This window comes from Hyperoodon ampullatus (assembly GCF_949752795.1).
Source record: "Hyperoodon ampullatus genome assembly, chromosome: 2".
Taxonomy (NCBI): Eukaryota; Metazoa; Chordata; class Mammalia; order Artiodactyla; family Ziphiidae; genus Hyperoodon; species Hyperoodon ampullatus.
This window is the reverse complement of record NC_136915.1, coordinates 85,254,594-85,267,754: the sequence shown is the minus strand read 5'-3', so window position 1 is coordinate 85,267,754 and position 13,161 is coordinate 85,254,594. Positions and strand designations below refer to the sequence as shown.

General features: G+C 42.4%; 1 protein-coding gene across 2 annotated transcripts; it reads right to left on the bottom strand.

Annotated features, from left to right (window-relative positions):
* Nucleotides 1-1,370: 1,370 nt before the first annotated feature.
* Nucleotides 1,371-12,946, bottom strand: RWDD3 (RWD domain containing 3; the record flags this gene model as incomplete). 2 transcript variants are annotated; one of them, XM_079698061.1, is made up of 4 exons in its annotated part: nucleotides 1,371-2,044; nucleotides 2,143-2,258; nucleotides 4,393-4,880; nucleotides 12,862-12,946. In XM_079698061.1, the coding sequence occupies 4 exons, from the start codon at nucleotides 12,944-12,946 to the stop codon at nucleotides 1,930-1,932; spliced, it is 804 nt and encodes a 267-aa protein (XP_079554187.1). The 2 variants fall into 2 exon arrangements, with proteins under 2 accessions (XP_079554187.1, XP_079554188.1); XM_079698062.1 differs by lacking the exon at nucleotides 1,371-2,044 and having other exon boundaries at nucleotides 2,182-2,258; nucleotides 4,440-4,880.
* Nucleotides 12,947-13,161: the final 215 nt, after the last annotated feature.

Genomic DNA, 13,161 nt, shown 5'->3' with positions numbered 1-13,161 from the left:
TTCCTTCCCCTACCCCCTATCAAGTTATATAAGAAATGTTGGTCGTAGTGCACTTGACAGTTTAATCGAGGTGGGATTGTGACTGAACCAGAATAAGTAACACCGCTAAGGATAATAGTAACTGATGGAACTTTACTTTTCCCCTTTTGGGGGAGAGGTGAGAGTTTCTTCCTTTGTACAAAAGATAGTAAAATCTGCATAGACTGAAGCATAAACTGTTGCTGTTGTACAGACATTTAAACCTGGGTAGAAGGGTGTGCGTGGCTGCTTAATAGCTAAAAGGGAAGGTTGTGCTCGTTATTCGCCATAGGCACTCAGCTCCCTCACTTACACACCCTCCCTCCTATATTCTGCTCTGTTTTCCTGGGGTTGGGACATGCAAACTACATTTCCGGACTTCTCTGCCAACTGGACTCCTGTTAGGTTTGGTCAATAGGAGGCACCACTGGGAAGTCAGAGGCAGCACAGGTTCTAGCACCGTGGTAGTTGTTGGCAATGGCTGCAGTGGCAGCAGGGGTGGAGTGACTGTGAATGCCAACAGACCACAGATAGTACCTATCAGCAACCTTAGCTCTGGTCCAGGCAGTACCACTTGAGCAGATCTAGGATCAATTACAACAGTCTCCAATAGTGCAGCGGCGGGTACAGGCTCCTAGCAGTTTCTGAACTCTGAGAATATCACCCTCCCATAGAACAACCTAACTACATTTACCAGTTCTCCAGGAAAAAAATCATCAACACCCTAGAATGACATAAAATGAACCAAAAATCCCCTCTAATTAATGGAATGATCAACAGGTAGGTCTAATTTAATTACAAGGGTGTCTGAAAATGAGACAATCAGACGGTACTGCCACAGTCACAGAGAAGCACTGCCAAGAAGCGCTACTGGGCATGCCACAGCATCTCCTTATTTCTCTCTCCCATCAGTTATAATTTATAATGACAGCACTGTACCTCAGATTACAGTGAGGGAGATTTGCCTGCCCTTTCTTCCATCACTTGGCCCCTTATTTTAGAAGCACAGGTGGCTTCAGGAACACAAATATCCTTTCTCAAACATAAATGCCTGTCTATACTTTTGGTACAGATTTTAACACAAGCTTTTATTTTATGGCTTCTCTCCTTATGTCATAATAAATATATTCTGAGATTATCAGACTTTAACAAATTTCATCAGAAATAAAAATATAGTATCTCCATATGATTTCCTCCCTCTGGTAAGCCAAGTTCATTTTGTGTAAAACACTTCTTCCCTTGTAAGTTTTCATTTAAATTGAAGAATTTTATTTTAATTTGACTCTCCAGTCCTATCACTAGTAAGCATCATGCAATTCTGGGACCCCCAAAGAAAGCAATTGTAAATCAAGTTCTATAGAACTTCTTTAATTTGTATTTAAACTAACCATTTATCCAATTCCACAATGAAATCAGTGTTATATTTTTCTTAACATTCAACTTAAAACATTAGACAGAATAATCTGAATGGGGGAAAATCATTATCAAATGCTAAAAATGTAAACATGAAGGAAGTAAACATGAAAACAAATCTCTTTTTAAAAATTCATTTAGTTACAAGAAAATTAGCCAGAAAATTGCACAGTTCCAAACAAATCCTCTGTATAAACACAAGGCTCATTCACCATCATCTTTTTGTATTTATCTCTCAAATAACATTCCATCTATTGAACCCAGCCTATACTGGCAAAATTAGAATACATGGATATTTTTACTGTTTAATATTCCATAAACAGAATTGGCTTTTGTCCTGAAGTTATGATGGTGTCTGTCATTTTGCTTCAGAGAAAACTCTAAAATTGTTCCCTTATGAGTATTTCAATTAGCCACTCTCAAAATCTAACGCAAAAAACAAAAACAAAACAAAACAAAAAATGCTGCTGTTTCACTAAAAGATACCTGTCTTCCACTTCATTTTACCAGCCTAAGTACAAATTCGGAGAAAAGCTTCTTAAGTCCTGCAGTTTCAAATTCCTTTTGTAGCTCATCCAACGATGAATACTCTTTGACTTCAAATTCCAGAAACCTGCATTATACAAGAGAAACTCATGAATATGCCTAAATTTGTCAGAGTATAATTATCGATTCAGTTGCTTTTCCATCTGCAATAGTACTAAATTATACCTTTTGTGTTCTGTCTGTACTTTTGTTTCAAACAGTACACTAATCATTTTCTCTTTGCATTTCTTTCCACTTGAGTCCACATCTACTTTGCAGGTTTTCTGAAGAATCAGGTACTCCTAAATGATAAATCAGTACGTTAAATACATATCTTACTCTGAATCTCAAAGTCCTAGTTTGAAAGGAGCCATAAACCTATAGGCTTATTTCCACGCTTACAGAGTACTCGCTTTCTGAATCAAGCAGTAAGAGAGTTACACAGTGTTTTCACATACTTTGAAGCATAACATTCTGGTGAATGCTGGAGTAAAGAAGGGTCTAATCGAACTACGTAGGCTTAAATCTAGACTAGATCTGATTCTGGGGTTAGTTATCTAGATGCTCTGTGCCTCAGTAACCTATTCCATAAAATGGTACTCTTAACACCTACCTTATGGGGAAGTTGTGATGATTAAATGAGTTCATACATATAAAGCACTTAGAGGAGTGCTTGGCACAACAGTGCTTAATATAGTACCAGCTACTGTCATTATTATCACTTCCTCAAGGTCGGAATGAAGTTAACAGGCACACAGTACCGAACACTCCAAATTGATGGCATCTATAAATATGTACCTGTAATTCTCAATCCTGATATACAATCTTATAAAAATTTAAGGGATATTTACATTAAATGGCATTTTAGGGACAGCTAATAAAAAAAAAAGAACTCCTTAAAAAGTACCCTACATTACCAGAGGTCAAGCCATATGATTAAATAAACTAATTAACTGATGGATCCAATCTGAGAAACAATATCTGCAAAACAGCTACACTTAGCCTAATATGCCCAAGTTGGCTTAAAGAAAAATCTGAGCCTTTTGGGGATATATGAGCAAAGAAATTAATTTGTATTCATTTTGTCAGCCAGTATTTTATCCAAAAGGATCAAGTTTTATAGATACACTGTAAATCACCTTAAAATTTGTGGTTCCGGGGCTTGCCTGGTGGCGCAGTGGTTAAGAATCTGCCTGCCAATGCAGGGGACACAGGTTCGAGCCCTGGTCCGGGAAGATCCCGCATGCCAAGGAGCAACTAAGCCTGTGTACAACTACTGAGCCCGCGCGCCTAGAGCCCGTGCTCCACAACAAGAGAAGCCATCGCAATGAGAAGCCCACACACCATAACAAAGAGCAGCCCCCGCTAACCGCAACTAGAGAAAGCCCACACACAGCAACAAAGACCCAATGCAGCCAAAAATAAATTAATTAATTAAATAAATTTTAAAAAATATATGTGGTTCCTTGGTCAGACCCCAACCCAATATCTTTATTAAATCTGAAAATCTGTTGTACCTATACACTTTAACCCAGCACTACTCTGGTCAACTGAAGTTATTAACCAACAAGTTTTGTGATAAGAGCCCATCACAAAAAAGCTAGGTAGTTATCCTACAAATCTTTAAGATGATAGGTTATGCAAGATAAATCTGTTTCAAATAAATTCCATTGTAATTATTCTTGACCCAACCCACCTGAAAGCACAAAACCTATTAAGTGATTTGCAGCTCTTTTAAGATTTAAAATATAATAAGCAGCTTTCTTTGTCCGGTCCCACATAAAGCAGGTTAGATGAGTTTAGAATGAGAACTTGAAAACTCTGAAGAAGATGATGATTTTGAAAGCAGCTGCTGAGACAAGTCAGGTGGAAAGCAAAAGTTAGGGAGGAGGTGACAAGCTGACAGCCCTAATGATTCTACTTCCACTCACACTAAATCCTGGTTAGGAGGGAACAGCTCCTCTTTTCAGGTATAACAGATACCAAGTTCAAGTGTCAGAACATATCTTTAACTTCCAAAAAGTTAAAATTTTTGCAGGCTACCCACAAATATACACCTTGCTGTGTGCCTAACTAAGGAAAGAACTATAAATACGCACAAACATTTAGTGCAAATTTATAAAATTTAGGCTCAAAGCTGATTACAGAAACAAACATTCATGTACCACAGAGATTTTTTAAATAACCTATCACTTTCACTAAGTGGCATGATTTTTAAAACATAATCTTCTACTTATTCTTCAAGCTTTTCAAGTCTGTAGTTGTAATTAGAAGTTAAAGACAGTCTTTAAAAAGAAAGATCCATTAACATGGTAAGAGTGAAAGCAGAAACATCTTAATGATTAATCTGTCCCACTGTTATCAAACACACTTATAGACACACCATTTTAGCAGAAAATAACCAAATTCATATTCAACATTAAAACTTTTTGGCACCTTGATGTTGTTTCTGTCTCCCTGCAGTAAAATCAGTATTATTTTACCCATGAACATCAGTCTTCCTGTCAGCCTTAAATCGGAAGCCCACTTCTCCACACTTTTGACATATTTAGTCTTTGCTCTCATATGATCTAAATGCAAAAGAGTCATCCACAATCCATCATCCACAGTCGTGCTTGCTGCAGAAATGCACTTTTCACTGCCACCTCCAGCTTCTGGCCGCTTGAGGATGTGCCTGAGATTCTGCTGAATCCAGAGAACTAGCTCATGAACCATAGGTTCCGACAAAAGGGTCTCTGCTTGCTCCAGTAACTTCTCCTTCACAATCTCACACTCAGCCCTGGTCAGGTGTTCGGAGTTAACCACAATACCAGGCCAACATGACGGGTAATTGACCGGTAAATGGAACACCAACTGTAAGGGTATATCCGCATCCATAAATCCTTCGGCTCTTGTGAGAATTCTGAACACAGTCCCATCTGTCTCTGGAAAGCATCCAAAAAGAATGATTAGCTGCACCTAATTCAATCTGAATGGAACACTAACAAGTTAAAATTTTTGTTTCAAGTGTCAATTTATTTTTCATGTGAAAACTAAGTTATTTTATGAAGCGATACATCACACTAAGAAAGCCATGATTTACAGATTCTTACTTTCAGCCATACATATATATTCATAGAATCATGCTCACCAGCACCCAGGATTTCACTGGCATTTATAATTGCCATTATCCCATTTTTATTAAGGTTACCAGAAAGGTTTCTCATCATATGATTTTTTTTCCTCCCCAGACTTAGTTGATAATTCAGAAATTCCTGATAAACTCATATGAACATTCAAAGAAACAGTATTGTGTATTTATAAAATCAGTGATTAGTTTAAAAGTTATACACTAAATCCGGTGAAAGTCATGTTGCAGTGAGTCTGAATCAAACCAAATACTGGATCCCGTGTGGTTGCAGGGGTACAGAGAAAACCATGACTGTGCGTACACAGTAACTGCCTGCACCCGCTCTTTCTCACTTCAAATATATTCGTATCAGTGTAACATGAAGGCAGCGGGAGGAACTAAAATTGGGCAGACATCAGTTCAGCTGTTTCTGGCTCCAGAAGGAGGAGGGGGAAAGGGGAAAGCGCACACAGGATACGAGATGAAACACTCTGCTCTCTTTCAGATTTGCTCCACTTCACCCCTCTGATGTGTTCCACACCACTTCACCCCACTTTTCAAAAGTTGATAAAACGTCAGGCTGATTCATTCTGCAGGGGGCAGAAGCACACAGATCAGAAGAGCAGAGTAGAACCGAACTGGGTGCTGACGAGGCTCTTTGAAGCTAACTTGCCTCCGTCTACCCTACTTCTTTCTCCACAGCCCTTGTTTCATTCTCCTTCACAAGACAGGCAGTCAGATTGTTCTAATTTTCATACCTGGATCGCTGCTCAACACCCTCAACAATGGAAACCTGAGTGCATTCCCATTTTAAAGAACCTAACAGAACATTAAAATGGCTCTCTAGTCATCCAATTCCATTTATACAGAAGCTGTTGTTACAGACATGGATTCATACGGGACCAAACACATCCATTACACCAGGTTTTTCTTTAATAGAATCTTCAGTATCAGCTGCAAAGCACTGCCGTTTTAGAACACCACCCCGAAACCCAGGCAGTAACCATTATAAAGATCATATTAGGACTTCCCTGGTGGCGCAGGGGTTAAGAATCCGCCTGCCAATGCAGGGGACACGGGTTCGAGCCCTGGTCCGGGAAGGTCCCACATGCCGTGGAGCAACTAAGCCCATGCACCACAACTACGGAGCCTGCGCTCTAGAGCCTGCGAGCCACAACTACTGAGCCCGTGTGCCACAACTACTGAAGCTCGCGTGCCTAGAGCCTGCGCTCTGCAACAAGAGAAGCCACCGCAATGAGTAACCCATGCACCACAACGAAGAGTAGCCCCCGCTCGCCGCAACTAGAGAAAGCCCGCACACAGCAATGAAGATCCAATGCAGCCAAAAATAAATAAATAAAATAAATAAGTTTATTTAAAAAAAGATCATATTAAAGTGATATAACTTAAATTTGTATTACATAAGTAAAATATATGCTGCATAATGGAAGATTTTCCAAACAACTTAGTACATTCCTCTAAAATCCATCACCAGTTTCTCAAAACCCTTCTTTCTTCTATCCTGTTACTTATCCTTTGTAAAAAATATTTTATTAGTAAAGTAGGCTCCCTAGATATCAGTTAGATCACTGCATTTCACTAGATAAAATGGGCATTATAAATAGACCTACAGACATGTGACCACTAGGCTAAATAAACCCACCAGAAATCATCTAGAGGATCCACTTTCCCTCTCAAGGGGGAGGCATAACTTTTAAAGCTCTTCATTCATCATTCAACAAACATTCACTGAGTACCTACTAGGCCCAAGGCACTGTACTAGTCTGAGAGAAAACAACAGGTAAGACACAGATCCTGTCCTCTTAAGTCAATCCAGTTTCATAACATGAAAAAGTGGACAGAGCCAAAGTGATCTTCCTCAACTTCTCTTCTACACCTAAAAATGTCTTTACTTATAAACATACATACATATAATTTCTATAAACCTGTATTTTATATATTTTTTATTTCCATGGAGATAACTCTCCATGGGAATGGCATTTTTTAATGTTTTCTGAGCAAAGGGTGCCTCCCTGCTGACAACTTGACTACAGCCCTGTGAAAATGATTTTAGACTTCTGACCTCAAGAACTGTAAGAGAATAAATATGTGTTGTTTTAAGACACCACATTCGTGGTTATTTGTCACAGCAGCCACAAGAAACTAACACAGTATCTGTGCTCACAAAGCAAGCTTTTCCCCACAAGCAAGCTTTTCCCCACAAGCAAGACTCCCTTTCTGGTAAAAACTCTGAAACCTAGAGTGTTCTCCAATCTCTGCCATCTAAACAGCCACCTATTCCTCCCCAGGGCAGTGACCTAACTGACAGAAACAGGCAGTCCAGGGAGAAGGTCTTGAAAGCCTACTGAGCTGGCTCTTCAAATCCTTACCAACTTTCATTCTTCTCTCTTAGTGATTTTCTGGCCCTAGTCAGCAAAGAAAAAAGCAATAGGAGAAAATCCTGACTTCCACCTTAGAAAACCGTGAAATTATTAGTTATAAGCTTAGAAGGAAAACTGCTTTAATTTTATCAAGAATTGGAAAGTATTAACAACCTTCCTACTTGGTCTTCTCTTTGACTCCCTCCGTAGCTACACACACACACACACACACAGACACACAGACACACACAAACACAGGAGCTGCAAGCTGAAATTACAAAAAATGACGCTATCTCTGTAAGAAAATGAAAATCCCAACAACATACCCCATTCTGCTGATATTTAATGCAGGAATAAAATTACGTATTCTTTTAAAAACTCATTTTCTCCTGGGCTTCCCTGGTGGCGCAGTGGTTGAGAGTCCGCCTGCTGACTCAGGGGACGCGGGTTCGTGCCCCTGTCCGGGAAAATCCCACATGTCGCGGAGCAGCTGGGCCTGTGAGCCATGGCTGCTGAGCCTGCGTGTCCGGAGCCTGTGCTCTGCAACGGGGGAGGCCACAACAGTGAGAGGCCCGCATACCGCAAAAAAAAAACAAACCTCATTTTCTCCCGAAAACTCTAGAAGTATGTATATTACCCTTCCATTTCTCATCTGCCTTGTTTATACATGGAATTAAACTGGCTCTTTTTTGTCTCAGAATTTTTCATGTAATCACATGTACTGTCAGTCTGATTTTGGGGGGGGGGGGGTTCCATAAAAAAAAGAAAACAAGGTTGTCCCTATCTACTTTAAGTTTATTAACAGCTTAGAAACAGAGTGATTAACAGAAAAATAATGGTGTTCTACATCTAATGCTAATCTCTGGCTTTCCCTGGCACCAAAAAACTCTAGTCATTAAGTTTAACTCACAAACTCATCATTCTCAATAAACATCTATGCCCTAGAAAATTTATGCCTGCCCTACAAATCTAAAATTTTCATGAGTTCCAAGACTATTTTAATCTATTCTAAAGATCCTACCAAAAGATGTAAGTCTGGCCTCTGGTTGAAGCTTGCATACATATTCCCTAGTTTGGGGGGTTTTTTTTGTTTTTTTTTAATAAGTCATTGTATCTTAAAATAAGTATATCAATTTCATAACTAAAATAGGTTAGTTTCAAACCTTATTCTTCCTTACAAGTACATGAAGTAAATTATGCTCCTAACCACACTCCAAACAACAGAAATTCAAACTAGAGAAACTGAACTGAACCCCAAATTCCATACTGTTATTTTTAAGACTTTACCCTACTTCATAATCACATGCAATAGAAATTCAATAAATGCTGTCCAATAACAGAAGAGAGTGGAAAATGTAAACAAAATTTAAGAGGATGAGTTCTTCAAGATTCATTTAGAGCCCATTAAGAAATCATTTATATACCATATACAACTGAATTTCCCTATACTTGTTTTTTTTTTTCTTTTTTGCAGTTTTATATGTCCTCAGGGTAAGACTTTGTTCAGAAAACCACTAAAAAGCCCCCGACACCCTCTCTTACCTCACTGCACAGGATATTTTTCCTTTCGCTCCCAGGTGGCTCCCCACAAGTATACATCCACCAGTGCTTCTTTTTATGTTACAGCTGGATTTTTATATATGTTTAACGTGGTTACAGAAAAAAAAAAAAAGAAAACTAAAAGTAAGTGAAGCGGGCTTCCCTGGTGGCGCAGTGGTTGAGAGTCCGCCTGTCGATTCAGGGGACACGGGTTCGTGCCCCAGTCTGGGAAGATCCCACATGCCGAGGAGCGGCTGGGCCCGTGACCCATGGCCACTGAGCCTGCGCGTCCAGAGCCTGTGCTCTGCAACGGGAGAGGCCACAACAGTGAGAGGCCCGCATACCGCAAAAAAAAAAAAGAAATAAAAGTAAGTGAAGCTAAAAGTGGCAATCCCATCCTTTAGAAGTGAAGTTCAAGGCTGATTTGATTTTAGAGATGACCTCAGTACTGACAATCAGCAGGAAACAGGGCTGAGCAGATTTAGAGGGGTCAGTGGGTGACAGTCACGATTCATTTTGCAAGACGGCCCAATCCAATCTGAACATTAGTGTTAGCAGAATACAGAAAGCTACTCTGAAGCTACTGTGCGAACATATCATATGATTTTGAGTCTTACACACCTCCCATTTTACAACTTCTTTATCTGTAAGATGGTTTCCAGAAACACAACTCCACATATAATGAGCACTAACTATGGCAATATAATCTCTGTGACCTTCAATTACCTCATCAGGAAAATGAAGATTTATAACAATACCAATCCCATCTACCTCATAGGTACCTACACAGGCATGCACACACACTCCCCTTCAGAACTGTTCTGAACATAAGTGGGGTCATCCCCGTTTCTCTGCTCTGGGTGCTCCTCTTCTCTTTTTTCTGGACAGGTGTCATCCTTGCTCTCCAAGAACTGTTTTCCTGATGCAATGGCCGCATCTCTGTTAAGGAGCATGACCCAGTGCAAGAGTCCGTATACTCTGGAGCCTGGTGGTTACTCAACCAGCCCGAGCATCTGTTATCTTCTTTATAAAATAAAGTTAAGAATACCCCTCATCGGGCTTCCCTGGTGGCGCAGTGGTTGAGAGTCTGCCTGTCGATGCAGGGGACACGGGTTCGTGCCCCTGTCTGGGAAGATCCCACGTGCCGCGGAGCGGCTGGGCCCGTGAGCCATGGCCGCTGAGCCTGCGCGTCCAGAGCCTGTGCTCTGCAACGGGAGAGGCCACAACAGTGAGAGGCCCGCGTACCGCAAAAAAAAAAAAAAAGAATACCCCTCATCAAGTAAGATGCATTTAAAGTATCAGGTCTGTGGTAGGTGACCCCATTAAACCTGGCACCTTGCCTGACTGCACTGCACAGGGAGAAGCAGAATACCCCTGGTTTGATCTGCCCACAGCACCCCCTAGTGGACAGAAATAGGAGCTTACATAACTTGCACCCATCAGAAAGTTAAACCTGATGCCTCCCTCTTATGACCTTTCTACAACCATCACAAAGAGGCCACAGTGTATGTAAGTCCCCTGAAATTCTCAGCACAAATTAGTCCAGCTAAAGAATCCAACTATTCAAACTCTTCAATCTTATGACCTTCATAGATGACCCTAGAGTTGGCAGCCTGAGCCTTCATGGGCTATCTCGTACCAGAAGTGCAATCCTACCCAGTGTTAACCTGATTCCCGTGGCAACAAGGAGCAGCTTATTTGAGGGGAAGGCCAGGAAGGAACTGATGGTGTCCAGAATGTTCTGGTGTTCAGAATGTTCTTATATCCTCCAACCCAAGCTGACAGTGACCATGACAGTGGTAGCCAGCAGCCCACTGTATATTTACTGAGGTCTATTAAAGAAGTCCTTACCTTACCCTTAATTCCCAGTTGTGAACATCAAACGTCCCAATTTCAATCACTGAATTGTTCTATTCTCCAATGAACCTTTCAGCAACAAAATGTCCTAAGTTGTTACACTGAATTCTTTTATAATTCAATTACTTACTGATGCCAGAACACTGAATTAAATTAATTAGGAGGCATGGCTTGAAAGTCATGCTCAATTTAACAGCAGATAAAGGGTCCACAGTGCTCTTCATATTAAGAAATTGCTCTTTCTTTCTTTCTATGCTTACTTTTTTGGGTTTTCTCTGGCCTGTCAGCAGTGTCGTATGCTCAACCACATACTCATGACCCAGACCACCACCACTCCATCCTCTTTCAGGTGTAATGGGAAATCATAGGTTCATTTTCCCAGGATATTCCTAGTTGAGCCATAATAAAGGAATTTAAGAAAACTGATGACCTCTTCAAACAGCCTGCCTCAAGCAGAAGTAATTATCAATAAAGAGAGCCATAGAGACAGCAAAGTAAGATGACGAAGAATAACAAATGCTATCTAATCAGAAGAGAGGTGATGAGAAAACACTAAAAGTGAGTACATCCTTTCATATGGATTTTAAACAATTGTTTCAGAAAGCTACAAGACAGGCTAGGCACTGAAAAGAAAGCCGCTTCATTACATGAATTGGTTCACAGTGCCCAGAACATAACAGTGCTCAATGAACGTATGAACACGGGTGATCAAGAAAGAATATATTAAAAGGAGCCAACTCCTGCTCTGTAGGTGAATAACACACCACATAGATACCAGGAATGGATCCTAACCCTTGATGGCTTTCTCACAACATTCAGAACATTTTAGACTACCTTCTTAAAGGTCAACCAATTTATGGTCAGAAGGACAATTTTAATAGTAGCTGAAACACAACAGAAGTTTAAACCTTATGCCAAAAAATTCACAGAATGTATTTGAAAGCTAAGTGAAAACTGAAAATTATGTGCATCACTGCACTTTTTCATAAACTGAAGTTTTGGTTTTTATTTAATAGAAGCCATAGACAGGCAGAGAATAAGTTTTCACTATCATGAAAACATAGCCAAAAGAACCGTCCTAGACTGTAAGCTCCTAGAGGCCCTGAGCAGTCAGTGTCTTTGAAACCTTGTCAGCGCTTCCGGGGACTCAATAAATGAGTTGAATGATTAATGCGCCCCCAAGAGCCTGTAATTGGCAACCACCTTTCAGCCGACTAGGAAAAAGCAGGAGAAAAGCAATCAAACTGAGAGTCCTGACTGAGCACTGGTCGAATTCAAAAATTCATTTAACAAACATTTACTGCATAACTACCACGTGCCTGGCACTGTCGTAGGTTCCTGCAGTTTTATGATTACAAAACGGACAGGGTCCCTGACCTCTTGCAACTTGAGACAACCAAATACCCATATAGTTAAACTGTGGTGGGTGCCCTGAAGGACATAATGCATGGTGCTTACAAAGCACATAGTTCAATCTGGGGAAGCTGGATTTAAACTAGGGGTGTCAGGAAAAACCTCTTTTCAAGGTCAGATCTGACGGGTAAGTACAGGGCGGCCAGGGAAAGCGTGGGGGGACGCTTTCCAGGAGGGCGCGGCTGGCTCGTAGCGCTCAGCGAGTTGAGGAGTGAGACAGGCGAATTAGAGGGTGCAACGGCAGAGTGGGGAGGGGGGGTAACAGGCGGCTGGAGGGGGAAGGGCGAGTGCGGGTGCGACGGGAGAGTGGAGGGTGGGACGGACGAGTGGGTGGTGCGGCGCGGGAAGCAGGAACCGGTCCACTGGCCGCACGAGCCTGTGCATTATGCTCTCCGTTCACTGCAGAGCAGCGAGCAGGGGCGCGATACTATTCACGTTTTGGGGGTCGCCGCACTCTCCCGCCTGCTCCCACACACGCCCAGTCCCGGGGCGTGTCATTCCATCATTCAACTACCCCGGCCCCCAAGTGTGGGCCTGGGGCGGGGAGCCCAGCCTTGGTGGTGGGGAGCAGAGGGCGCCCGGTCCGTCTGGCGCGGGGGTAGTCACCTGAACTACTCAGCACTTCCCACTCGTCGGGCCCGCAGAAAATCGCACCCAGGGCCGAGAGCTCCTCCCGCACCGGCTCCGCCATGGCCGCGCCGCTCGGCTGACTCAACACCCCCCCTTCCGCCGCCGCCGCCGCCGCCGCCGCCGCCGCCGCCGCCGCCGCCGCCGCCGCCGCCGCCGCCGCCGCCGCCGCCGCCGCCGCCGCCGCCGCCGCCGGCCCCGCCCCCGCCCCGGCCCCGAGCAGCGCTGCAGGGCTGCCACCGGGGGGCGCCCCGCGTCTCCTCAGCGCGCGGCGGGCGG